We start from the raw sequence: 27995 nt of genomic DNA, 5'->3' as shown, positions 1-27995 counted from the left end.
AAAGGTCCGGTCCTAGTGATTACTGTCTGTCTTCCAGGAGGAGGAAATAGGTTTTACAGTGAAAGAATTATAAGACCTGACTAATGTATACCAGCAAGGTCTGAGATTTTGCAGTTAAGATCTACGAAGAAAAAAAAAAAACAGGGAATATTTATCCTAAGAGGAAAATGTGAGGGAATGCAATGATGTTTTAATATACTAATCTATCATAATACATGGGGTATAAAAGGTTTCACTTTAGACGTTCTGGAGGTTTACTTTGTAGAGTTGTATATAATCCGTTTTCATAAAGTTTCATGGCTGATTAAATAAAACACATCTATTTGATTTTTAAAACTTAAAAAAAATTTTTATTTATTTATTTTGAGAGAGAGAGTGCAAGCAGGGAAGGGGCAGAGAGAGAGGGGGAGAGAGAATCCCAAGCACAGGGTTCCATGAGGGGCTCAAACTCACAGGCCATGAAATCATGACCTGAGCTGAAATCAAGAGTCAGATGCTTAAGAGCCACACAGGCGCCCCTGATTTTCAAAACTTTTGATAATATACCAGTTAATTGAACTTTTACATCATATTATTCTAATCATATGTACTTCAAATTTCTCTGCATTGTAACCCACCTTGTCTGGTGTCATTGGGTGTCAATGATCTGGATCCCACAGAATAAAGCACGTGATACATAGTCTAGGAATGTACTTCTCAGTCCTTCATATCAAGGATGCAATTGTTAGATTCCTGCTCAGGTTCTGGCCAATATGATATTGTCTCTTTTGTTTCTCATACTATTGCCACTTTTGGGCCCCAATTCTCTATTCTGTATTCATGACCTTTACATTGTGAACTCACAGTTCCTCCCATCAAGAACTGGAGTCTACTTCCCCATCTCTTGAATCTAGGCTGGCCTCATTACAGGCTACGGCCAATGGAATTTGGTGGAAATGACGGTGCACCAATTCTGAGCCTAGACCTTGGAGGCCTTGTATGCTTCTGCTCTCTCTCTCTCTCTCTCTCTCTCTCTCTCTCTTTCTGTCTCTCTCTCACCCAAGCTGCTGCCATGAGAACAAAGCTTGGACTGTTTGCTGAAGGATGAGTGGTCACATGGAAGAGAGCCAAGCTGTCCTGGATGAGGTTGTCCTAGATCAGCCAGCTCCCAGGAAACCTGCCAACTGTCCACATGGATGAGCCCAGCTGAGATCAGCTTAGTTGGACACAGATCAGCAATTTATAGCCAATTTACAGACTCATGAGAAATAATACATGGTTGTTGGTTTAACAAACTAAATTTTGGGATGGTTTGTTATGCAGCATAAACTAACTGATGCAGCTACATTTAAGCACATCAGCTATTTAAAGATTCATAAACAAGTGATGGATTGCACTTTAGAAGTATTAGAATAATTTGCTTTCTCACTAGCAGAAGCTCACTGCACCCTGACAAGTAACTTTTTAAATGTGTATTTTTGGGGGGGCAACTTAATGAGTGCAAACGGTTTCTCAATTTAATTTCCACTTATTTGATTCACAGGGCTATTTAAAAGTTTTTAATGCTTTCATTATTAATTTTAATTTTTTTTTAACGTTTATTTATTTTTGAGACAGAGAGAGACAGAGCATGAACGGGGGAGGGTCAGAGAGAGAGGGAGACACAGAATCTGAAACAGGCTCCAGGCTCCGAGCTGTCAGCACAGAGCCCGACGCGGGGCTCGAACTCACGGACCACGAGATCATGACCTGAGCTGAAGTCGGCCGCTTAACCAACTGAGCCACCCAGGCGCCCCTTTCATTATTAATTTTAAATCATCCATTAACATTTTTGAGTGTACTTTGTCCCACTTTCTTTTGTATAAGTTGGTTTTTAAAAATCTTGGGGCGCCTGGGTGGCGCAGTCGGTTAAGCGTCCGACTTCAGCCAGGTCACGATCTTGCGGTCCGTGAGTCCGTGAGTTCGAGCCCCGCGTCAGGCTCTGGGCTGATGGCTCGGAGCCTGGAGCCTGTTTCCAATTCTGTGTCTCCCTCTCTCTCTGCCCCTCCCCCGCTCATGCTGTGTCTCTCTCTGTCCCAAAAATAAATAAAAAACGTTGAAAAAAAAAATCTTTATGAAAAACCTTTTTACATATTTTAAATGTCTAATTTTTGTCCAGAGGCTTTATTTTCTTTTAGTTTATTTATTTATTTATTTTGAGAGAGACAGAGACAGCATGAGTGGGGAGGGGCAGAGAGAGGGGAGAGAGAGGATCCCAAGCAGGCTCCTCATTGACAGCATGGAGCCTGATGCAGGGCTTGAACTCACAAACCATGAGATCATAACCTGAACCAAAACCAAGAGGCAGACGCTTAACCAATTGAGCCACCCAGATGCTCCTGTCCAGACACTTTAAAACTCAGTCATATGCATTGCAGCATGTTGGAATCCCCAAATGGATTTATGTAAAAAACATTACTGATGGAACAAGCTAAGGAATATTGAATGCCACCATGCTCAATGCTATGAACTTCACATTTGTTATCCCACTTCAACCTCAACAATTTTTAAGGTAAGTAATATTAAGTCAATTTCATATATAAGAAAATTGAATTTAAGTAAAATTTTTAACAACACGAAGCAAGTAAATGGTAGAACCATGTTTTCAAATCCAGTCATTGATTTGAGTCTATATTCATCACCACTACTCTCTACTTCTCTCATTAGATGAAGGCTTTGTGTTTCCAAGAAAGGGGAACACAGCAATATTTGTTTCTATATTTTTGTTTTTTCTGTCTGGCTGTGTTTCTTTTTTTTTTTAATTTTTAAAATTTTTTTTAAATGTTTATTTATTTTTGAGAGAGACAGAGACAGAATGTGAGTGGGTTAAGGGCAGAGAGAGAGGGAGACACAGAATCGGAAGCAGGCTCCAGGCTCTGAGCTGCCAGCACAGAGCCCAACATGGGGCTCCAACTCACGCACTGTGACATCATGACCTGAGCCAAAGTTGGACGCTCAACTGACTGAGCACCCAGGTGCCCCAGTCTGGCTGTGTTTCAATGCCTAAGCCATAGTTTGATTAGTGAAAAATCCTTCTGGAGTGTGATAAATTGATAAACATTCATAGTTCATAATGGTCTGCCACTTTTCTTTAATATGTATTTTGATGGAAAGCTGGGTGCAAGCAGATTAGCCAGCTGCCATCCTGTCCTGATAATTCTGTTATCAACACATCTTAATAATCTAAAATTATTACAAACTTAAAAGTGCACTGTGAATTTTACTTTACTATACATTTAAATGACAAATCTTGTTTTACTTCCTGGCTTTAAAAAGCATTATGGTTCTCCATTACTTACAGAATTAAGTTTAAAATCTAGAGCTGGGCATATTCAGTTTCATTACAGTCTATCTCAAAGCTTTCTATCCTGTTATCCTTGATCACCTCTCTTTTTGCTCCACTTAAATTGAACTCTTCACCATTTCCAAATACATTCTATCCCCTCGGCCTTTCTGTACCTGCATGTGCACTCTTCTTTCTTCTTAGTATGTATCTCCCCTTTTGGCCATTCAGCAAACTCTTATTCTTCCTTTAAAGCCCTGTTCGTGAAGGCTTTCCCTAGCTTCCCAGCCGTAATTAGTATGCCCAGTCCCATCACACTGATAGCACATCTCTGTCTTAGCACTTACATCATATTGTATTTATATATTTTACTTGACCATAAGTTTATATGCTCTTCAAGTATTATTCATCTTTACACTGAAGCTCAACAAATAATAAATTATTGCTTTAATAATATTAAAATATATGCAAGAATTAGAAAAGATAGCCAAAAAAGATAATACCAAAAGATAGAAAAGATAATACCAAAAAAGCACACAGACAGAAAAAGAAGAAATAAAATTCTATTCACAGACAACCTAATTGTCTACATTGAAAATTCCAAGTGATTTACGCAAAAGCTCCTAGAATTAATAAGTGAGTTTAGCAAGATCATAGGATAAAAGATAAATGTACAAAAATAATCCTTCATTTTTTTTCTATATTCTAGTGATGACCCACTATCCATTAATCATGTTTTTAAATTTTCTGTATTTTACAATGTTTTGACATTATAGGGGCCGTGCTACCTGGGGAGTGAACAACTTTCCTGTGAATACACCTTTCACATACAAACCAACTAATTCTGAGTCCATACTCCCAACCATCTCCTTTATCTAACTCTCACACACCAAAACAGTATTTCCCCTGCCCTTCGTCACCCCCAGGCCAAGTAGAGAATAACTTGAGACCACCTGTTTAGCCCAGAGCCTACTAAAATTATTCAAACTCTCCAATCCTAAATTTGTTCGAACTTGCCTATCCTGCTCCCCTGATTCCTTCCTACAGAGAACAAAATAAAGGCTCTGGGCCATGGTATCCCCTTGCTCTTTCTGCCTCCTGACAGACCAGGTACTTCCCCAGGTGGCCCTGCATGGCATATCCTGCTTCCTGTTTCTAGAAATCTGTAAACTTCCTGCTTCTTGACAATAATTTCTGTGCCTGCAAGTCCATAACTGATTAAAACTAAATCCCAGGTACATTTTAATACAAGGTGAAATTCAAAATTAAAATTAATACCTTTTACAGTAGGACTAAAAAATATAATTCTTAGGTATGTATCTAACAAAACATGTGTATGGTCTGTATGCTAAAATCGCCAAATACTGATGACATAAAGAAAACCTAAATAAATACAAAGATACACTAAATGTATAGATTGGAACACGGAAAGAAATTAGAAGATTGTTAAAATGTCAGTTCTTCTGTTTAGCCTATCCCTCCACCCTCCCCCCTCCAGTGACCCTCAGTTTGTTCTCTATATTTAGGAGCCTCTTCTGGTTTGCCTCCCTCTCTGTTTTTACCTTATTTTTCCTTCCCTTCCCCTATGTTCATCTGTTGAGTTTCTCAATTTCCACATATGAGTGAAATCATATGATAAGTCTTTTGCTGACTGACTTGTTTTGCTTAGTGTAATATGCTCTAGGTCCATCCACGTTGTTGCAAACGGCAAGATTTCATTATTTTTCATCACTGAGTGGTATTCCATTGTATATATAAACCACATCTTCTTTATCCATTCATCACCCGATGGACATTTAGGCTTTTTCCATAATCTGACAATTGTTGATATCGCTGCTATGAACGTTGGGGTGCGTGTGCCCCTTCAAATCAGCATTTTTATATCCTTTGGATAAATGGGTGACGGTCATTGAGCAGGGCACTTTTTGGGATGAGCCCTGGGTGTTATATGTAAGTGATGAATCACTGGGTTCTGTGAAGCTAAGACTACACGGTATGTTAACTAACTTGAATATAAATAAAAAGGGAAAAATATCTTTAAATTACAAAAAAAGAAACAAAATGTCAGTTCTTCTGATGTTGATATATAAATTTAACATAATTGAAATCAAAATGCTAGCAGGAATTTCTTGTAGGTATTGATAAACTGATTCTAAAATTTATATGTAAAAGCAAATAAGTGAGAATAGTCAAAACAATTTTGGAAAAGAAGAACAAATTTGGAGGACTCTACCTGATTTCAGGACTTAGGATGATCCTATGTAATTAAGATAGTGTAACATTGGCAAATTGACAAACAGATCAGTAGTACAGAACAGAGAATCCAGAAAGAGACCCAGGCAAACATTTATTTCTGAAAAGCTGCAAAGGTATTCAATCAAGAAAAGATAGTCTTCTCAACATATAGTGCTGGAATAATTTGACATCCATTCGCAAAAACAGACAAATAAACCCCACAACTTATACCTCACATCTAAAAAAATAATAATCATTCCAAGTAGCCCAAAGGCCTAAGTGTAAGATGTAAAAGTGTAAAAGTTGTTAAAAAAAAATCAGCCAACCTCTCTGTAACCTTAGGTTAGTCAAAAAGTTCTTTCTTAGATATGGTACTAAATACAAGATCTTTAGAAGAAAGTTGGTAAGTTGAACTCCATCAATCTTAGAAACTGTGCTCTGTGAAAGACGCTACTAAGACATTGCAAAGATAAGCCACAGACTTGGAGGAAATATTTAGAAATCACGTTTCTTTTTTTTAAATTTTTTTAACATTTATTTATTTTTGAGAGACAGAGGGAGACAGTGTGAGCAGGCTAGGGGCAAAGAGAGAGGGAGATACAGAGTCCAAAGCAGGCTCCAGGCTCTGAGCCATTAGCACAGAGCCCTACATAGGGCTCAAACCCACAAATGGAGAAATCATGAACTGAGCCGAAGTCGGACGCTTAACCAACCGAGTCACCCAGGCATCCCTTAAGTTTGTGTTTTTATTTTTATTTTTTATTTTAAAGAGAAAGAGAGAAGGAGAGAGTGGGGGAGGGGCAGAGGGAGGGACAAGGATGTTAAGTAGGCTGCATGCTCAGCATGTAGCCAGACTTGGGGCTCAATCCCATAATCCTGGAATCATGACCCTGGGATCACGACCTGAGTCAAAATCAAGAGTTGGATGTTTAACCGGCTGAGCCACCCAGGTGCCCCAGAAATCACATTTCTAACACAGAACTTGTATCCAGAATACAGAAAGAACTCTGAAACTCGACAGGAGAGGAAGCAACCCATGGGTTGCTTTAACCCAATGGGTAAAAGTTTTGAACAGATTCTTCACTAAAAATGGAAAATAAGCACATGAGAAGAGGCTCACCCTCACTCACCAATAGGAAAATGAAAACTAAAACCACAATAAGACACTGCTACATACCTATGCATTTGTCTGCATTTCAATCAGACTGAAGTTTTCTTGAATATACTATACACCTCTCTGCCTATCTTCTGACCTTGCCACATATTCTAGCATCCTCTTTCTTCACTCCCTTCACCTGCCAAATCCTACTGATCCTTTAGGACTCAACTTAGATACTGTTAATTCCAAGAAGTCTGTCCTCTGACCCCACCCTCACTCCTCACACCTGGGTGTGAATCAGTGACCCTTGTAATATGTAATGATGGGCCTTCCGTTTTACCCATCACTCCATCTATCAAATATAGAGTGCTAATTTGTTTAATCAGAGGTTTTAGAATTCTTAACTCTGATGTCCATGAGGTCAGACTCTGTCTTCTTCAAGGTTATAGCTACAGAAACTAGCACATGAAAAAATATTGTTGAATGAGTAGATAAATTCATATAAGTCCTAGGTATGAACCTCGGTCTCTGTTTGAACCACCCTTGATCCCAACCCCCACCCCCCTCCCCCCTTGGGTTTTCTTAGCTACCAAGACAGTCACAGCCATTCTCTAGTCATTTGCAAGCTAAAATCCTATTTCCTTCATCAGAGGAAGGCCTGGTTTTCTAGGTAACTTGTTCAGCTGACCAAAGTTGGACACCCTGGCCTCTGGATTATTATCCTTAGCTTCAGGTGTTCTCAAATGATAATTCTGTATCACTGGCTATGATTGGTCCTATGGAGACAGACTATGTCAGACACGACACCATAAATGTGGGTCTGGCTGCTTAATACTTCTCTATAAGACATTCACTTTGGACATTACGATGAAGTGTGCTCCCAAAGGTGATTGCTTCTTTGGTTCAAGTCACTAGCTTTCTCAGTATTTTAGGAGCCACTTACAAAGGATGCCATTTGCTCATCTTTGTCTGCATATGGCCTGGATGAGCATGCATGCTGGTCCCTCCCTGAGTTATAAAAGGTGGAAACACTAGGTTACATGACTATCATGATAACACCCAGTGTTTGAATGGGCTTCTCAAAATGCCTTCATCATTTTATGCCGTTATGTAAGATTAGTATCGTCAGGGGCACTTGGGACTGTGACTTGATTTTATGGTACTTATAACACTGTTTGGAGTATATTACAAGCTTTGTAAATATGATTCACAAGCGGGTGGCTTTAAAATTTGTGACAAGTCTTTTTATTTCTCTACCAAATATGCCTCGCTTTAAGGTTTGGTTCCACCAAATATGCCAAAGTCAGTTAATTCTAGACTTGAAGTCTTCCTCTGGCCATGAGTGGGAGCTTAAGGCAATTGTACAACCCAGGGAGCCTTGGTTTTCTCCTCTGTAAAAGAGGATGATGCTATCCAGGCTGCAGTGGGGACCGTGAGGAATAAACAAGACAATGTGATTGTGGGGAATACAGAGGACAATAAGTGTGGGTTACTATGTATGTTGCCATTGCCCCCAGCACAGAGAAGCAGCTTTATAAAGAGTTTCTTTACTCAACATATTAAAATGTGAAAGGTTGTATATTTCTGCTTTCTTATCTTCTGCCTTCCGTATAAAAACGGAAACTCTGCAGAGGAAAATAAAGCACACGTCAAGACTGTTGCTTCAATGGCCTTTATGAAAGGTGTTGACTCGTCAAGTTATCTCCATGACGGAAAGAACACAGAGAAGTATCTCTGAGCCAGGTTGATGCCGTATCCCTGAAAACAAGGAGGTGTATATGTTGGCAGTTAACTGAGGTAAAGGATTTTCTTTCTTGTGGTTGGGGGATACTGTGCTAATTTAGAAACTGTGGATGCCGGGTTTTGGCAGAGTTTTTGTTTTCGTTCAAGTCTTTGGTCGGAAACTTCACACGATTGGTTTATGTTTTGCTGTTTACTGCTGCAACCTGCTCTAGTCTATTCTTGGGGGGCCTTCTTCACATACAAGGTGATAATGACCAGTGTACAGTCTGGAAAAATGTGTGGCCAGCTTCCTGCTTTGACCCTCAGCTGAGATTTGAAAAGTGATAGATTTGAGCTCATCTGACTGGGGCATCTAACAGTGTCAAGCAATGGGAAGGTGTCTGTCAGGAAAAGAGGAGTCCTGGGCACCTCACCCCCAGTGGGATGCTAGGGAAGGCCTGATGATGGGTGCCTCCTTGGGGAAAAGAGTACAGCCAGTGAAACCGCCTTCACATCTCCCAAGTTCTGGTTGTGAGAGAGAATCAAGAGGTGGGTCAGTGAAAGGAGAGCCATTGAGAAGCACCCCATCGCAGAGTGTTTGGGGAAGGAGAAGATTTGGTTTAGAGAGGGGGGACACTGGCTTCAGTGAAGAGTTCTGGAGTCAGAGGCAGCCCTTTGTTTATTCTAGAGGAGGACTGGGTTTGCGGTATGGGAAAGATTTCTCCGAGTGTGTGAAATGTCTCATGGAGGGGATGCTGGGCTGGAGAATGGTGATAAATAAGCATTGCGAAAAATGCCATTAGTTCATGGAATCCCAGACTATGGAGATGATGTGCTCAAAACCACTGCATCTTCTATGAATACATTAGGCTAAATATCAACCAACGCACATAGATATACATACACGGAGCAGCCAGCAGCCAACAGTAACCAACATTTCAGTTCTCTGTGCCTCTCGGTTGGCTGTTACGAGGAGGGGTTTATTCTTTGCTTCCTTCCAGTTCTAGCATCCTGACACTGCGTGCAGTTTAATATAAAAACCCGGTTTGAAAGCTAGTCTTGCCCAACAATAGATTTTCCGGGGGGGGGGGGGGAGTATTTTCACCCTCTGCGTTTGTAATTACAATGTTTGTTTTGTTTGTTTGCGGTGCAGACACAGGACGGTGCCCAGGCATGTGTGAGCGTTTGTATCTGTGTATAGGGCAGGTGGGGAAAGTGTGTAAGGAGGAGGCCAAGAACACCTGTCATAGGGTACCTGCTGGGGTACCAGATCCTCCCTGAGCACACTGTTTGCACCGACACAAAAGGGCCAGTGGGCCGGGGCTGGTGCTGGATCTGCCCAGTACCCGTGCTGGGTGTGGGAAGGACGGGGCCGGCGGTAACAAGAATCAATATATATTTACGGCGGGGGCGGGGGCGGGGGGGGGGTGCGCGGAGGCTGCAGGGCGGGGCAGCGCTAATGAGAGCAAGCCCGGCCTGTGGTTGGTTCGGGAAGTCTGGTACCCACAGAGGAGCAGGCAGGGAGGGAGGGGATGCGGGCGGGAGGATAAAGCGATGAAGTGTGCTGCGTTACCGCGCATCAGGCGCCGTTGTTGGAGCCGGAATACCGTGCGTCTCTGACCGAGCCGGCCCAATCGTCGCGCACACACTCACCGAGCCGCGCGCGCCCCTCGCCGTGGCCCTGGCGGTGGCCGCCGCTCGCCCGGAGCCCCCTGAGCGCGGCGAGAACGGGTGGGCACCCAGGTCCCCCAGCAGGTCCCCGGCGCGCCATGCAGGGCACGTGCGCCCCCCGGCTCTAACCTGCGAGCTGACGGGAGCCCGATCTGTGCCCAGGCCGGGGCTGCCAAGGTAAGCGAGCGCCGTGCGGGGACTCTGCTTGCCGCCCCTACCCCTGCCCTTCTCTGGGCGGCTTCCCCGCCGCTCCCGAGGCCCTGGCAGCGCCCTCCCTCCCTAGGGCCGGGGATCCACCCTCCTCCCCACCCTCTCGCTTCTCCCGCGAGGTTCAATTGTCAGCCTGGGCGCGCCGCCGCCCGGGCGGGGCAGGCATCCCGGGTGGCGACCCCGACTCGGGTACCGCGGGCACACCGGGCCGTTCTGCGGGGCACGGAGAGAAACAAAGAAGCCCCCAGGCGGGTTCGTGGCGCCTCCCCCGCCCCCCGGCGCCCTCCCAGTGGCGAGGAGGTGTCAGGGGAGGGGGCGGAGAGACCTACGTAATCCCCCTTCCCAGCCCACACCCACCCCTTGTGAACCACAGCTCTGATCTGGGGCTTTGCCCTGGACTCCCTTGTAGACAATTGTGTCCCATGCAATTCCGTGGTTAGCCGAGCGAGCCCCCAGCCCCGCACGACCTCGCCAGTGGTCGCTAAGGGGGCGCGTGGCAGGTTGGGGCCGTGCTCCCCTGGGTGGTGGCAGGCTGGGAGGATGCGCGCTGTGGGTGCTCCTCCAATGCCTCCCAGTCCCCGGCCGGCTGCACCGCTCAGTTTTAGCGGGAGCAGCCCGTCTCGTCGCCTACCGTATTGCGACCTGCACACAGGCAGGGAGGAAGCCGCTGGGAAAAACGCGTCCGGTCCATTTTTGGCTGGAGGTGCGCTTCCTTCTACCCCTACATTCCCGGACCGTGACAATGCAGCAAAATCCGGGGGCGCAAACAATGTGGCCCCTCCAGCCCCCGCTCCTCCAGTGCCTTGTGATTGCTCTGCCGTTTTGACGTCCCGGCCACTTGGCGGATTTGCGGAGTGTGGGTGCGTGGTCTGTCTCTCTGTCTTGCACACAGAGACCATAACTTCCCTGCCCAATTTGAGCGCGTGGGGGGAGCTGGCAGGGACACAGGCTGCAGAGATGCCCGGCTTCCTGTGGTTCCGGGCACAGCGCGCCCCAGTCTGCATTGAGCTAACACCAGATAGCATGTGGGGATTTTCCTAGTTGCCGAAGATATTATTTGACGTTGCGATAGTTTTGTGCTTGCTTCTCTTGGGATCTGCAGTGGTGCAATTCTCCCCTTGTTTTTATTTTTTTCTCTTTGCAAAGCTAACAAGGCTGTGTTCAGCAGAAATGGATACAGGAGGAGCAGCGTAGTTCAAAGACTAAGGGAGGCATCGTCTCTCTTTTCCTGGGATTTAAACGCGATTTAGGAGGGCAGATGCCCTACCTGAAAAGGCCAGACTTTAAAGACCCAGGCAGTGTCGTGGTCCAAGGCGTCTCAAAGCAGGTGGCCAGATCTGCGTTTCTCATCAGCGGACTCGCTCCGGCTGTGGCTATTACGGTAATTCGTTCTAGATCGGGGATTCATTTTGAAAATGTGTGTTTTCCACTAAGAAGGGATTAGAGTCCACATGTCTATCCTGGTATGAATGTGTGTGCCTGCTTGGGAGAGCGAGAGAATGTGGCAGAATTCCCTGTTAACCCTTCCCTCTGTTTGCTGCCTCCTCTGGAATGTGGCATCGGAAAAACGTCGCACTGTTTTAGTTCCTAGACCTACAGGCAGACTGGACTCGAGAGTGTTTCATTTAATAAACCAGAGTGTGACTAATTCTGGAATCCCAGTCTAGTGCATTTTAGCAGCTTTGTGGAATGACAGTTCTCTTTTTGTCTCTGGTTAGTTATTTCACGAAGGCAATTTGCCTAAGTTTGTTTGGATTGTGACATTATTGACTTGGTAGGGAGACCACAGTCTAAGCTGGAACAGCCTATCAGTGCATCAGGACAGACTGCAGCTGCTGTGGTCTGTGGACGTAGCATCATTTGATTCCGATTACACTTCTGGCTTTTAAAGACGGATGTTTTAAAAGATCGCCTGAAGCTTTACTTTTCGTGATGCTTGCATCAGATATGGTTATCAGTACAGGAAATACTAGAAGGCCAGAGGTGTTCATGGGAGGCAAGCCTCTGCCATCTCCCCTCCTTATGGGTAAAGTGAGGAAGTTGAACTGACTGATTTCTGTGGTTCCTTCCCTCCAGCCCCAGCCTTGTGTGATAATGGTAAAGGAATAAGAAAAGTTACCCAGTTCCTTAAGGCCAATAATTATAGCCCAAATTTTGCAAACAAACCAGGGACAGATTACAGAATTTATGGTTTATTTTTACATATCACAATTTGTTTTAACCCCAGTATCTGCATTTTCTTCTTAAATGAAATTAATCAACGACTCAAACAGGTCATTTATTTTTTTATTTTTATTTTTATTTTTTGCCACTAGAGCAAAAGATTAGGTAGAGGCTGGGGTACTGAGAAGAATATTGGATATCGGATTTTCTCCTTATTTGTGGGTTAGTTATTTATTGCAGCTCCATCTTTGGTCGGTAATGGACAATGTAGCTTATTAACAATGTTGATTTTGTTGTTGTTTTTAACGAAAGTCTCCGAGTAGCTGTTTTCATCCTACACGGCAATTGGCAATAGCATCTGACTTACTTTCCCTGATGGGATTTGATAAAACTTGCTAGCATGGGTGCTTGTTATAAAAATGAGTGAGGCGACAATTACTCTAAACAGGCAAGCAAAGCATTTTTATGTGCTTATGGTAATTTTTACAGTTTGGGGATGGTTGAGGTATTTGGTCATTGATTTATGCTTATCTACTCAATTTTCCACAGTAGTATGCCGATTTGTTTTAAAGTTACAATTAAAATAACATCCAGAAATAAGGCTACGTGGCAGGCACAACGAATCACCACCCCCTCTCTTGTTTCCATAGCCTTCTCGTTCATACTGCTAAGACAGCACTTACCATATTGCTGTTACATGAGGTGTGAAAGGGCCATAGCCCCCTTGTCTTAAACATGCTTACGAGCATCTTGAGGTCAAGGACATTGTTAAATTCATCTCTCTCTGGCACATTGCACTTTGCCCGGGACAGGAGTCATATTCTCAGGAATGTTGATTAAGTGCATTTTAGGTACAAAAAAATGCCCTCTACTCGTTTAGGCAGGAGGTAGGTGGGAATTCTTCCCTGTGTGAGTCAGATGGGCAGATCAGAGGGGTTATGTAAGCATCTGAGGGAACAGGTGAGCCAGGACTCAAATCCAGGCCTTCCCCCATGCTGCCCCAGGGAGGGGTTCGCCCCACTCTCAGTGAGAAACCAGGTAGACTGCAGATTGGCATGCTGCATGCTTGGCTTCTTTCTTACTTGAAAGACCAGGGTTGTCCTTTGACAAAATCGATCTGAGAGCTTCTTGGTTCTGTCTTGCTGTGGCCCTAGAAGGGAATTTATTCAGCCCCAGCACTCTGGCCTCCAACCTGCAATTAGACAGTGAGGGTGAGCCCCTCTTTGCCACCTCCTCTCCAAGGCTGGTTCCACCACCCACAGCTTGCTCGGATGATGGACTTTTCTAGGCAATGCCCCGGACTGCCCATTGTTTGTCCAAATCACATTTAACCACTGTGAGCTGTGCCTCTGAGATGACCCAGTAGTTAGACCAGAGACAACCATCATTGCTGGGTCAGCCCACCCTGACGGAGTCTCCTAATAGTCAGATTTCTGTGCTAACAGGTGTAACTCACAGACAGACCCTTGCTTCCATCCCATCACGTCCTGAAAAACAGGACAGGTTACCATTAGGAAACCAGAAAGTTCAAACCCATGTGTCCTACTGTAATGCAGCCTGGGGCATGTTTGACATGCATGGACTTCTAGAGACAACTGTGTGAAATGCTCCACATGGCTTCTTTTTCCAAGTCACTTTTCCTCTCTGAGGTTTAGTTTTCTTTTCTTTAAAAGTAGGGAGTTGAGGGATGCCTGGTTGTTTCAGTTGGCTAAGCATCAGACTCTTGCTTTGGGCTCAGGTTATGATCATGGTTCATGAGTTCAAGCCCTGCATCAGGCTCCACACTATCAATGCAGAGCCTGCTTGGGATTCTTTCTCCCTCTCTCTCTGCCCCTCCCTCACAAGTGTGTGTGTGTGTGTGTGTGTGTGTGTGTGTGTGTGTGCACGCGCGCTCTCTATCTCTCTCTCAAAATAAATAAACTTTAAAAAATAAATAAAAGTAAGGAGTTGAATCAGGTAATCCCAAAGGTCATGTCTAATGCCATGATTCTGGGGTTGTTTTTGTGGGTTTATTCAACTGACTGAATTAGAGGGAGAAAAAGTTTAGTATTAATTATTACAATTACATTAATATTGACATTTATTTATAAATTTAACTTTGTGATATGTATACACTAGAAATACTTAAGGCGATGTGTGTTAGTCTCTGGGTTACCTAATAATAATTTTGGACCCTCTGTTAACAATATTGTCTGTAAATATCTATAGTAAATCTTTCTTAATTGCTAAATTAGATTTACTCTATTAAAGGAAAAGATTTGTAGCATTTCTGTTGCCAGTGAGGAGGGCAGTGGTGAAAAAGCAAACAATCCCCAACTCCTGTATAAAAGATTCTTGGGGCGCCTGGGTGGCGCAGTCGGTTAAGCGTCCGACTTTAGCCAGGTCACGATCTTGCGGTCCGTGAGTTCGAGCCCCGCGTCGGGCTCTGGGCTGATGGCTCAGAGCCTGGAGCCTGCTTCGGATTCTGTGTCTCCCTCTCTCTCTGCCCCTCCCCCGTTCATGCTCTGTCTCTCTCTGTCCCAAAAATAATAAATAAATAAATAAATAAATAAATAAAAGATTCTTAAGTTTAGGGTTTGATAGTCAAGGTTCCGGGACCTACAGTAAAATATTTCTGTTCTCACCACTGAGTGTGTTTCACAGCTGAGTAGCTCTTGAGGTCAAAAGTGTTCCCTGGGATTCACCTAACAATGTTCCTTTCCATTTCCTTCTGGTCGCTCATTTTGCTCTTATGTATTTATTCACTTACTGTTTCTTGTTTTTGCCCCTTCTTGAAGCTCGGCTGGCCCTTGGTTGCCTCCATGAAACATACAGTGCTGGTAACACTGCCCGCCCACCCCCTACCTGCCCGGCTAGATGCAGGAGTCAGAGCTTCATAACCTTCTGCTTATCTGAACATTTTCTACTTTCTTCATAAACGTTGCTTCTCCAGATACAATGAGGTTTCGTCTGATGATTTTGATCATAGTAGACGTGAACACGGACTTTCTGACCACTGGGCATTTGTCTTCAAGCCTCCTTAAATGCTTTAGGCAGCAAAGCAGTATATAGGCGATTTATATATCCCATGCCATAATGTTTGGATGTGTGAGTATCTTTTGGGAAGTGGTTGTCATGTTCCATGACATGGGCATGGTACGGAAAATGAGAAGTAGTCAGTGCAGGATGTCAATAACGTCACTGCTGTTGGCAAGATACCACAAAGACCACTGAGCTCCCAGGTCACTAGAGGAAAACCTCTGGATTCCCGTAGCCATAAGTGATGTGCACATTATTTGTTGAGAACCCACGCTTTTCCTGATTTATTGGCCCAAAGCGTGAGGTACACAGAAGACTGAAAATAAGGATATAGGGTACAGACAGGCTCTTCTGGTGTTATCCAGCATCTATTGCATTGAAGTATTTTTGGGAGCATTCAGTGGATGGGACTTGAGCTGGTATTGGGATGGGGGGGAGGAGAGAGCGCTGGAAAAGGATGCCATCTGTGCCCATAATGACGAATGCCATCATGGAGACTTCACTCGGGGTCCCTTATATATATTTAGTGGAGCAGATTTTCCCTTTCACACTTTCTAGATCTATTTGCATTGCACAGATGTCAGGGAAATATCATGTGTGTGGAAGGGAAAAAAAGAAGACCGAAATTCACATCCATGGCCGGGGATTGTAATTCAATCCCTTTGTCCTTAAATTGACACCCATTTAACTTGCACACCTGTTCCCTGTGTTTGCTTTCGGGGTTTAGCAGAAATCTCAGTCTTGCACTTGAGAGGTTTTGGCGAAGGGGAGACAAGGGTCGAGCGCAGGAGACCTTGCTTGCTCGCTGTTGGTGCAGGAACTGACGGACCACGGCGGCCATCCACCACCCTCCTTCCTGGAACACATTGACCAGCAGGAAAACCACAGGACATGATCCATAGATTTTTACCCTTAAAAAGGCTTCTCTTTTTTTTATTGTTATTCTTAATTCCTTCTACCATCAAAACTTAGGACAGCTAAATTAAAAAAAAAAAATTTCTCCTCTATTTTGAGCACAAGCTATTTTTGTGGAAATGAGCTTTTTGAAGTTGAGAAAAAAAGTAGTTTTGAGTGTCACCTCTGTCTCTGGTGAGGCATTAGACCTGCGGGTAAAGGGGCTGAAGAGAAGGAGACAGCACACAAATGTGCTGTGATATGTGACATTTACAGACCCCTCCCTGGAATCCACACGCCCTCACAGTTGAATCAGTGTTCTGGTCCCTCTGTCAGAACACGCCTGGAAAAAGTGGTCTATGCTGCCTTTCTCTGCTCTCCCCGTCTAAGCCCGTAGAAACATATTTTATCGTGTAATGTTTGATTGAGACTAACAAGATGTTTAACATATCTGTAAATTGTGAAGAAAATAAAACAAGTGCTGGCCGGCGATGCAGCCGGAGACCAGAATGCTGTCCGTTCATTTGAAGGGAGTGCCCTGTGTGCTCCTGCCTCATTCTTCTTCTGCCTTTCAGAGCCCCCCGCCAAGCTCCAGTCCCCATCCCGCCCTTCCTCTGTCCCCCTGATGGTCACCGATGGTCTCTGCTCATCCAGTACAAGGTCAGCTCTCCATCTGGGTGCTGCTGATCGCACACTTGGGTCCACTCCCTCTGTCTTCCAGGACACCAGGTTCTCCCAGTTTCTTACTGTGTCCCTGTGTTAGGCTTTCTTGATGGCCCCTGACATTTTATCACTACTGACCTCCACATGATGGAATCCACGAGGGTATGGCTCTGACATCTCTTCTTACCCATATGATGAGCCCAAGTTTATCTCAGCTGTCCTGCCTGACTCATTCCTAGAATGCCATCACCAACATCTCCCTGAATGCCACGCAGTCTGAAATTTGTGCAATTCACAACCCCCACCTTTCACTGCTCAGAGCTGCTTTACCTTTGTAGTTCTCCACCTGTGTAAGGGACACCTCTGTTCTTCCTGTTGCTCAGGCTGAATGCCTTCAATCCCCTGGCTTCCCTCCCTCACCTCATCTAGCTTTTAGCAAACGGCTCTCCCTTCTCGGCCCCTCTGGCCACCAGGACCAGCCTTATTTCAGCCACCATGATGTCTCTACTTCAACACTGACACCCAACCAGTCTTCTGTGTTCCTTGCCCATCTGCAATCTGTTCTTTGTACGGCAGCCCAAATGATCATTCATTCGTTCACCAAATATTGACTAAATGTCTGCTATGTGCCAGGCCTTATTTTTGGTGTTGGCATGCAGCATGAACACAACGCAGAACAGTCACAAATCTCTGTTATTTCTTTGCCCACCATTTTCCGATGGTTCCATCCCTCTCAGAATGAAATCCAAACTTCTTATTTGGCCTACAAGATTCTGCAGAGCTGGGCCTCCTGCTCCTGCCTTTCCAGGTCAATGCCCCCAAATTTCCTGTTCTTTCTTGACCATGCCAGGCACGCTCTCATCCCACATGCTGCTCCCTTCACCTGGAAGGGGGCGGTGTGTGGGGTGGAGGGGCTTGTCTCCCAGGTACCTGCAAGCGTGCCCCTTAACAAGGTTAATGACCTTCTTCAGAAAGTCTTGCCTTGAGCACCCATTTATACTGCCTTCTCTTCCAGCTATCTGCTTTCTTTTTCTTCACATCACTTAGCCCCACATGATTTGTGATGTATTTTCTTGCTCATGTGTCTATTGTGTGTCTCCCATTCTAACTTCTAAACTCACCAGAGCAGGGGCCTGTTTATTTGCCTGGTTCCTGGAACATAGTAGCCACACTCTTTACGGAATACAAATTTTTCCGAATCTGATGGTTTAGAGTTTGGATGGTATTTTCCAGTCTCTGGATCCTCCAAGAATACTCTTTTTCTTTGCCATAAATGATTCCCCCCACACCACAAGGTGGGGGTCAGGGGTCTTCATTACTGTCTGGGCATTTTGTTGGTAGTGAATCTCTGTGTTATTTATCCTGGCTGGATTCCTCTGACAGTTAAGGCTTGAGCTTGTCTTTGCTTCCTCCTCAACGCCCAGCAAGTAGCAGTTGGTCACTCAATTATTGTTGAATTGAATCATTTCTTTGTTGTTGCCAGGACTTGAGAAAAATCTCTGCCCTCTGGTCTCTGCCTCCTCTGGGCCACACTGGTTTTGTCATCTTGATTGTGAGCACGTCATTCCTATGTTTAAAACTGTCGGGAGCCACAAAAATCTACACAATAAAGAGCCTACTCCCCAGACTGGCCTTGCGGGTCTGTGGGCTGTGACTAGTCATGTCCCAGTATGCCCCATGGATCTCTGCTGATGCCAGACAGACCTTCTTTCCATGTCTCCAAGCATGCTCTGTGTTTTCCTATAATTATGTACATTCTTCTGTATGCCGTTTTCTACCCTTAGATTCCCTACCCCTCTATAAATTTACCTGTTTTTAACATCTAGCTTAACTCTCACATCCTAGCCAAAGCTGCCACTGAGTTTCTCCATTGATAGGATTTTCCCTGCACTGAGTTCCCCTGTGATAGGTATCCCTGAATGCCCGCTATTAGCTCTCCTGCCTTTCAGCCTCCCTACTAAATGATGAGCTCCCCAAGGTTAAGGACTGTGTCACATTTATCTTTGTATCCTGAATACACTTGTCCTGGTATCTGCCACTGCAGGTACGTCTCTGAATGTTAAATGAGTGAGTGCCCCAAGGAACAATCTGAGTTGAGAAGGTCTGTATTTTATTGCTTCTAGAATGACGTTATGCACAATGTATGCATCCACAAAATGCGTATCATAACAGTAAGTAGGAAGTTGGAAGAGGTGAACTCCACGAAGACAGGAATTTCTATCCTGCTTTGTTTGTTGATTCTCCTAAGTGCTTAGAATAGTGCTCAGGAACAGAACTCACTATTTAAAGATTGAATGCGGCTCATAGCTGGACCATATCTTAAATTTTTAATATCACTGTATATAAATGAGCAAGCCCGAGGACTGGAGAAGCTTTCCCAAGATCACGCAGTAAGACACGGAACCTGTCTTCTCCCTGCTGTCCAGCCGGGTCTTGAACAGAAGAATGCCCCATAACTTTCCAGAGGGATGGTCACAGTGTTACTTTCTTACCAATATCTGGGCAACTTCTTTCTTCAGAAGAAGCCTGACTTCTTAGATCTTCTGAAAGAAGCAACAGAGAAAAAAATTGCAGCATTTCAAAGGACTCAGAGACTAGTCAATAGGAAACAACATTTATATGTTCCCTTGCTGTTTGCCTGGTCCATTCATTTTTGGAAATGCCGAGCAGATCTAGCCCCTTGGCTCCGGTGGGCCACCCTCAGGAATTTTGCTTAAAACTGGTGTCTGCTTGAAGCGATGAGGTGGTCGGTGTTTCTTAGAATCTCTCTGATGGCATAAACAATTCACAATGAAGTCATCTAGTTTAATTTCACCAGGGAATTTTATTGGCAATGCTGGTCTCTATCTTCATGACAAATTTGAGTAGCAAGCTAGCACAATTTTTGATGAAAATATCTCCCAGAAGAACTTTGTGAGCATTCTCCATCATTTTGTTGCAAGCAAGTAAAATGTATCTGTCTTGGAAACTTACATTCAGATCCTGGTGTGACATCCTTGGGAAAATAGTTGAAAGTCACTAATTGTTATTTTCATCTTTTTCCTAGGAGAGAGGAAAAGTATCACTATATGTATAATGAAGAGGCATCTTGCTTCTCATAAGAAATTTGACCAAGGGACTACTGGATCACAAACCAAAATAGAAATGCATTGTATATATGTATACACACATATCTGTGTACTGATAATATAGAAATACATATAAAATATATAAGTACATGATATAATTTTTTAAAACTCTTACTATTTTCAAAGTAATTTTCAATTGTTTCATTCACCTAGAAGAAATTTCTTGAACTTCTGTTATATGACAAGTACTTATGTTTGTGCGTGGGATTTTAACATCTAGTTAAAATCTACTTGAAGGTGAAAATGTACAAAAGATACAGCAGAATAAAATCCCTGCAGTGGAGAAACATTTAGTTTGAGAAAGCAAATTGAAAAAGTTGTGTCCTTTATGATATTTTTTAAAATGACTTTTTGTTTTTAAGTAATCTCTATACCCAACGTGGGGCTCGAACTCACAACCTTGAGATCAAGAGTTGCAGGTTCCACTTACCAAGCAAGCCAGGTGCCCCAAGAGTGATTGTTTTGTTTTCACACTATTAATGGAGCATCTGTCATGTACCAGACACTGAGCTGGGGGCTAGGTTACCCTGGTGAATGGACATGCAGCCCCAGTCCTTGTCTTCACAGAGCTTAGAGTTGAGGTCCTCAAATTTGTGACCTTGCTTCTGAGAATTTACACAGTTTGGTCATTAAACAGAACATCGCCCTTGTCAGGGATTTAGAAATCATTGTGCTACTTTTTTTTTTCTTTTCTTTTAATGTTTATTTATTTTTTAGAGAGAAAGAGAGAGAGAGAGAGAGAACACAAGCAGGGGAGGGGGAGAGAGAAAGAGAGACAAAGAATCAGAAGCAGGCTCCAGGCTCCAAGTTGTCAGCACAGAGCCCCACACGGGGCTTGAACCCACGAACTGTGAGATCACAGCCTGAGCCGAAGTCGGACACTTAACCGATTGAGCCACCTGGGCGCCCCTCATTCTGCTATTCTTTAGCTAAACTTAATTTTACCAAATTGAATGCTCCTGTCATTGATCTTAGGCACCTTAGGGCCAAGGCCCTGGGTCTGTTACTTGAGAGCCCACAGTGCTGTAGGATCATGTGTCCTCATGACTTGAAACTTGGCCACAAATGTTGTTTTCCCCAGTGATCCAGAGAATCTTCTGGAGGAGGAAGCACTTTTTTATCTAAGTATTTTAGATAGACTTCAGTGAACAGCAGTGTGAAGGGACATTCTGGCTACCTGCTCAGGACCCATAGGCTCCCAGGACCAGGTGAAGTGAATGGTCTGGTTTGATGCACATTGTTAGCAAGGGGACAAGTCCTCAGATGGAGACTGCACTGGTCGCTCCCCCTCAGGGGCTGCTTGCTTGCTTTATGCTGTGGAATAGTGATGCCATAGCCCTGACGATGGGGTGAGTCATGGGTGGCGAAGGGAGGCAAAGGACAGAAAGCCAGATTCTCCTCTTCAGAGGCCTGCGTCCTGCTCTGGCTTAAATGGCGTTTATCATGCAAACCTAGGATTTTTTTAGTTTCTTGAAGAAAGTATTGAACAAACCATTTCAGCTATGTAGAGAAAGTTGAGGGATTATTGCAAGAGAAGGAAAACCAGTCTAAACCCAAGCTGTGTCTGTAGACATGTGGGAGTAAAAGGGTGGGGTAGGAATTAGGTGTCAGAAGTGTCACACTTTAAGAGAAGAAAAGGTCATGCTGGGGTCCTGACCCCACCCTTTCTCAAGTATTCATTTGTCTCGGTTGAATAATGTAATCGATTCAGTGTTTTTTTAAAAACATTAAACTTTGTGGTAGGAATTTTGTCTTAATTGTAAGAGCTCTTGCCTTTGAAATTTCATTTTAGAGGCAACATAGAGTGAATGGCTTTGTTTTTACATTTAGCACATCTTGGTATGAATTTGCAAATGGCTTTTGAGGGATCCAGATATTTTCCTTTTCAAATCTATTTTTTCCGAAGTGCCATTAGCAGGTGGAACTCATGACTTCCGGTATTTTTCAGGCAATGAGCTCAGTGAGATTTGGAAATTAGCTAAGCCATTTATAGATTCATAGAATGCTGGCTGGGGAAGTCACCTAAGCTGTGTCCCACTTAACCCTCTCGTGTTCTGCACAATGAAACAGCCATCTCCCAGGGTCATGGACCCCGCATTTGTGGAACCTAGGATGGGAGGCTGTCTCTGGGCTCCTGGCTTGATGCTCTGTGGCACCACTTGCTAGCTCATTTTGGGCCTGGGCTGGAAACTTGGATATCCTTGGGGTCTAGGCACATGTGGATTTGGGGGTGGGAGGGGTGGTGGGCAGTTGCAGGCAGGGGACTGTGAACCACGGGCTCCTGCTGGTGGCTACTTAGTTTCAAGCCAATTGCTGACATGTGGGAGTGGGTGGCTAGTTCTGATTTCTCCCAGAAAACCTAAAGGCTGGGTATTGAAGAGAATTATATTTTTTACGATTTTTTTTTGTTTTTTACTTATTTTATTTAATGATATGGCAACACTTAGTGGGCCAGACCAGCCATAACTTTAAGCCTCCAAGTTGCAACTTGTGCTCTATAAAAACTGTCCTTTGAGGATTTCTAGGATGGAAAGAAAGGACCATGAACACTGCTTCAAATTACTAAAATCTGAAATGTGGCAGAGGGACTTTCTCCGAGTCCAGAATGAAAACCAGTGGGCAGAGGATTTGGATTCAATGATAATAAGCATTTTCTGCTACTCGGAATTACTTGGGAGCAGCGAGGCATTAGTGGGCCAGGGTCCCACTGAGCAGGGTTCACTGGGCCCTTCGTTGGGATGCTGGCTAGAGGCCTGGGGTCCTGGCACCTCTGTGATAAGCTCTAAGGCTGCCGTGTAACCTGGCTTTGCAGTAATCCTGCATGCCTCCTCCTGCTTCGGTGTGCCGTGGGAGGATGGCCCAAAGCCTTCAGGGGGCATCCATCTACGGTTGACCCTTGAGCCACATGGGCGTAGGGGGCCCTCCATGTAGTTGAAAATCTAAGTGTAACTTTAGAGTCCTCAGAAACTTAACTACTCCTTACCCATAATGATAACATAAACAGTCAATTAACACATATTTTGTAAGTTACATGTATTATATACTGCGTTCTTACAATAAAGTAAGCTGGAGAAAAAATGTTATTAAGCAAATCATAAGAGAAAATACATTTACGGTACTGTTCTATATTTATTGAGAAAAATTGGCTTACAAGTGGACCCACACATTTCCAAGCCGTGTCAGGGGTCAGTGGTATAGTTTGCTCTCACTGTTTCTTTTTTTAATACAACATGTATATATCACTATACAATGGTCTGCAAACTAGGGCTGGCTTGCCTCCTGTTTTTGCAGTTTTACTGGAACATGGTCACACCCATAATTTGCATTTTGATCTGTGGTTCTTTCAAGCTGTAATGGCAGAGCAGAGTAGTTAAGGCATAGAGGCAAACCTAAAATATTTACTAACTGGCCCTTTAAGAAAAAGTTTACTGACACTTGAAAAGGAAAACATGTATAAAGTAACAACCACCTGTGATTCAATGATTAGGCGGAAGAACATTGGCATCTTTTTAAATGTTTATTTATTTATTTTTGAGAGAGAAAGAGACAAAGCAGGGGAGAGACAGAGAGAGAGGGAGACAGAATCCCAAGCAGGCTCCAGGCTCTGAAGTGTTGGCACAGAGCCCAACACGGAGCTTGAACTCACAAACTGTGAGATTATGACTTGAGCCAAAGTCAAGAGTCAGGCACTTAACTGACTGAGCCATCCAGCACCCAGAACATTGGCATCTTAATGCATTTCCTCTAGGCATATGCATGATACTGAAATCACACCATAAATACATTTAACAATGTATCAGATACATTCTCTTGTCATATAATTTTTGATATTTGCATGTGTTATTTTAATTGGCTATATAATAGTCTATACAACTTTCCATGCATATGTATTAGGCATATATCTATTATGTATTGATTTTATTGTGACACTTAGCTGTATGTTTTACATACAAAATTTTATTAATCCTTCTAAGCTTACGTAGGAAATATTACTAACTCCATTTTACAGATGGGAACACTGAGATGTAAAGTGTTTCTGTGACTTGATCAACTCACACAGTTAGCCTATCTGACACCCCGTCCTGCATTTTCAGCCATTCACCTATTACTGGGCACTGAAGTTGAACTGACCTTTTTTGTTTGTGAGGGACACTGTGTCTTAGAAACACTACTTTGATGAATATCAAGTATACAAATCATTAACTGTGTTTCTTATTATTTCCTTAGAAATGATTCCCCAAAGCAGAATAAAAACTAGAGGCACATTGCGGCTTCCTCAAATGGGTCAGAGTTGCTTTGGGCAAAGTTGTAACAACATATACCATCCACCAACACTCTGTGAGGGTGCCCAGTACTGACTGCTATGATTTAGCCATTCTGGTTTTTTTTTTTTTTTTAAAGTTTATTTATTTTGAGAGAAAGAGAGTGAGCATGGGAGGGGCAGAGAGAGGGAGAGAGAGAATCCCAAGCAGGCTCTGCATCATCAGCACAGAGCCAGATGTGGGCTTGAACTCACAAACCGGGAGATCATGACCTGAGCTGAAACCAAGAGTCAGATGCTTAACTACTGAGCCACCTCGGTGCCCATGATTTAGCCATTCTGTTTTTACTCTTTAATCAAGGGAGGAGGGATACCGGAGGCTGATTCTTTGCAGGTAGTTATGGCCGATGACCCCTGGGAGAGCAACTTGTGGGAAAGATGTTTTCTGGATTAAAATAGGACAGGGTCAGCTCTCATCACAAATCTTTGCCCCTGTGCCTTTCCACTTCTTCCAGCTGTCTTGTGACCAGGGATGGGAAGTTGCAGGCTAAGAATGGCAGGCAAATGAAAAGGTGATCTGGGGGTCTGGGTCCCTGGGGGCACCGGGTGGGAAAAATACTCCTCTATAGTGAAGCATCTGTTGCTAGGGCTCTGATATGATTTATCTAGAGGCAGTCCCATCCAGTGTTGTTTCTCCCACTTGCCCTTGAAGTGACAGAGAGACAGTGAAGCTCTGTTTCTGCAAATTCTTCGTACCTGTGTTTTGCCAACACCCTCTTCCTAGGAAAGGTCTTGGTATTTCTGTTTCCAATTTGTATGAAGTCATTACATATTATAGATATCAACTCCATCATATTTGATGTGGTTATAATGTGACTTTTTAAATTTTATTTACGATGATCTATTGGTTAAGGTGGTGATCTTTAGGTGTCTGCATCAAAACGTACCATTTTCTTCACAATTAGTAATAGAGACAGATTCCTATCCCCCCAATAACCTTGCACTTAATTGTTTTATCATCCAGTGGATCTTTCCCTGGATCCATCCAAATTAGTGACATTTCCATGGTATAATTCCTTCCACATTTATTAGTTGTCATTCTTCTGTGAAAAAAGAGCTTTCCCTTTTTTCTGTTCTCTTCTTCTTTTGGGAAGAAAGGAATCACTATGTTCTCATAAATTTTTATTTACTCAGTGTGATACAATTACAGTCATTATTATTATTATTATTATTATTTTTTGATGCTCAAATTAACCCAATTTTGGCCAGTGGGAGCCTTTTATGCTATTTCTAACACCAGAAATTGAAGGCTTATATTTCTTTTTAATTTTCTACCCTTCTTTCCTCTCTTCTCCCTCTTCCTTATCCCTCCTTTCATCTCTTCCTCCCTCCTTCCTTCGGTTTTTTCTCTTTCATTGGAGTGGGAGGTGTTTATAACATTGGCTGAAACCAGAGCTGTATTAAGTAAAAGTGGTAACAAGAGGTCTTCTTATCTTCTTCTTGCCCTTAATTAAAATGGATTTAATTTTTTGCTATTAAATGGTATAGGCTGTTTATTTCAGTTAAAAAAAATAAGTTAGAGTTATTCTATTCCTAGGTTAGAAAGTGTTTTAGTCATGTTGTAAACATAGAATTTCGGGGGAATTTATAGTGCATTTTCTCCTTTGACCTAGTGAAATGATCAATCCCATTACTATATTTCCTAATAGTGAACTATTTGTATTGTCTTCAAATTCACCCAACCTGAAAATTGCTTATTATTTTTTTAATTCTGTGTTGATTCAATATGCTTAGTTATATATATATATGTATACATATATATATAAATTATGTATACATATATATTGCTTAGTTATATATATATATATATATATATATATATATATAATATCTTCAAAGTTAATTATAAACTTCATATAAATGTACTTATATCTCTGTGTATAAATGAAGAAATTAGATTAGTCTACATTTTTATTTTGCTGTATATTTAAAATTTGTAAAAAATAAATTGGGAAACTGTTGTTTTAGTCCTCCCAAAATGAATGTGCTGTTAGGATTATTATTCCCTGGAATTCAGACAGGTTTACTTGTAAAATCTCCTTGGGCTTTATGCCTTTCTCAGGCAGTATGATGAATTAACTCATTAATCTCATGGTTATTGGTCTATATAGAATTGCTACTTCCACTTGAGACAAATAAATTATTTTCCTAGAAAGTTATCTATTTGCCTAGATTCAAATTGCTGAGTATATTTTTTTGTAAATTTTAAATTGCCTCCTACTATGTGGTCTTACCTTTTTTTTTTTTTTAATTTTATATTGTCCCTCCCTCAGTTCCCTCTTTTCCCATCTCCTCCTTCTTCCCTTTCTTTTAAAAGTAAAATTGGTTAGAAATTTGTTTATTTTATCTTACTTCTTGAACCCAAGAACTAGTGCTGGTATTTATTTATTTTATTTAGCACTTTCTTCTATCTAATGCTGTTACCTATGTGTCTGTTTTTAATAATGCCTTCTTCTGTGAGTCTCTTCTTGTTTTCTCTTTATGCTGTCTTGGATAAAAAGCGAATCTATTTATTTCCATCTTGTCATGCTAGTAATTCTACGCAGTTCATCGTTTTCCTGCTGAGCCCAGATTTGGCCTAAGGATTTTCTCAACACCGAGCCATACGTTGTCACATGTAGGGTAGAAGGTGCTGCTGTGTCCATCTTTGGAAAATGCAGTTGGCTCCTAGACTTCTCTAACAGGTTCAAATTTACCCAAATCAGGTATAGCACAGGTTTCCCATTCTTAAATCATAAGACTAATTTTATTATTAAACATGAATGTAATGAGTTTCTCATTCATAGATTTGGGTGAAAAATCTATGTTGCATTAAGTTTTTATGGAGTATTTTTTGATTCTTTCACCATATGGGGGATTTTTTTCCTCTTACTTTTATAAATAAACAGTGTTTTGACTGTGATTATCACCTTTGTGAAGTATCTTTTTCCCCAAGACTCTTGACATGCTATTTTATGATCCCCTGTCTTTGGGAATCATGGAGAAGTCTGAGGAGAGCCTAAATTTAAATTCTTTGTAGATAATTTGCGGGGTTTTTTTCCCCTGTATTGGATACTTTCAGGATTTAAAATAATTTAATTAGAACATCTTATCAAGATATCTAGGTATATAGGGTTTTGTTGCTGTGGTTGTTTTTATTGGACTTTACTAAAAACATGACAAACTTTTCATTTGCAGGAAAATCATGACCTGCATGATTGGTTCTGTATATATTGGTTCTGTATATATTGGTTCTGTTCCTTTGTCATTCTATTTATCTCAGGAATTTTTTATAGTCTATTTATCTACCAGTATCTCCTCTTTCCTTTTTACTTACTCATAAACTCTGACTTAATTTTAGGATGATCCCAGTTTAAAAGCTTTATTTCCCAGTCTTCCTTGCAGATAGAGGTAGTCATATGACTGAAAGAGCGGACCTACGCCGGCCGACTCCATCTTGTTCTGTGTCCTCCACCTTGAGTGACTATGTCCCCGACATGCCCCCTTTCCGGGAAAATTGCAGAACCACGCCTCGTCCCCTTGAGTAACCTCCCGCTCACCTGTTCAAACTTCCCCATCAAAACACACCTG

The 27995-nt window shown here is 42.8% G+C and overlaps 1 protein-coding gene and 1 long non-coding RNA gene across 6 annotated transcripts in view; one reads left to right on the top strand and one right to left on the bottom strand.

Moving 5' to 3' along the window:
* Positions 1–11395, bottom strand: part of LOC144615656 (uncharacterized) — a 116667-nt gene extending 105272 nt beyond the window's left edge. For both annotated transcript variants that reach the window (XR_013554046.2, XR_013554045.1), the window contains exon 1: positions 10870–11395. This is a non-coding gene — a long non-coding RNA (uncharacterized LOC144615656). The remainder of the gene's footprint in view (positions 1–10869) is intronic.
* HECW1 (HECT, C2 and WW domain containing E3 ubiquitin protein ligase 1) overlaps positions 9886–27995 on the top strand; it is a 421728-nt gene continuing 403618 nt past the window's right edge. For 2 of the 4 annotated variants that reach the window (XM_060632178.3, XM_078442585.2), the window contains exon 1: positions 11482–11619. In XM_060632178.3, the coding sequence (XP_060488161.2) occupies positions 11497–11619 (123 nt within the window). In that variant the 5' untranslated portion in view covers positions 11482–11496. Of the gene's footprint in view, positions 10206–11481; positions 11620–27995 lie in introns of those variants that run through there. The other 2 variants (XM_060632177.3, XM_060632176.3) reach the window with 2 other exon arrangements.

Source organism: Panthera onca, chromosome A2, assembly GCF_046562875.1.
Source record: "Panthera onca isolate mPanOnc1 chromosome A2, mPanOnc1 haplotype 2, whole genome shotgun sequence".
NCBI classification, from domain to species: domain Eukaryota; kingdom Metazoa; phylum Chordata; class Mammalia; order Carnivora; family Felidae; genus Panthera; species Panthera onca.
This window is presented reverse-complemented; position numbering and strand designations above follow the sequence as displayed.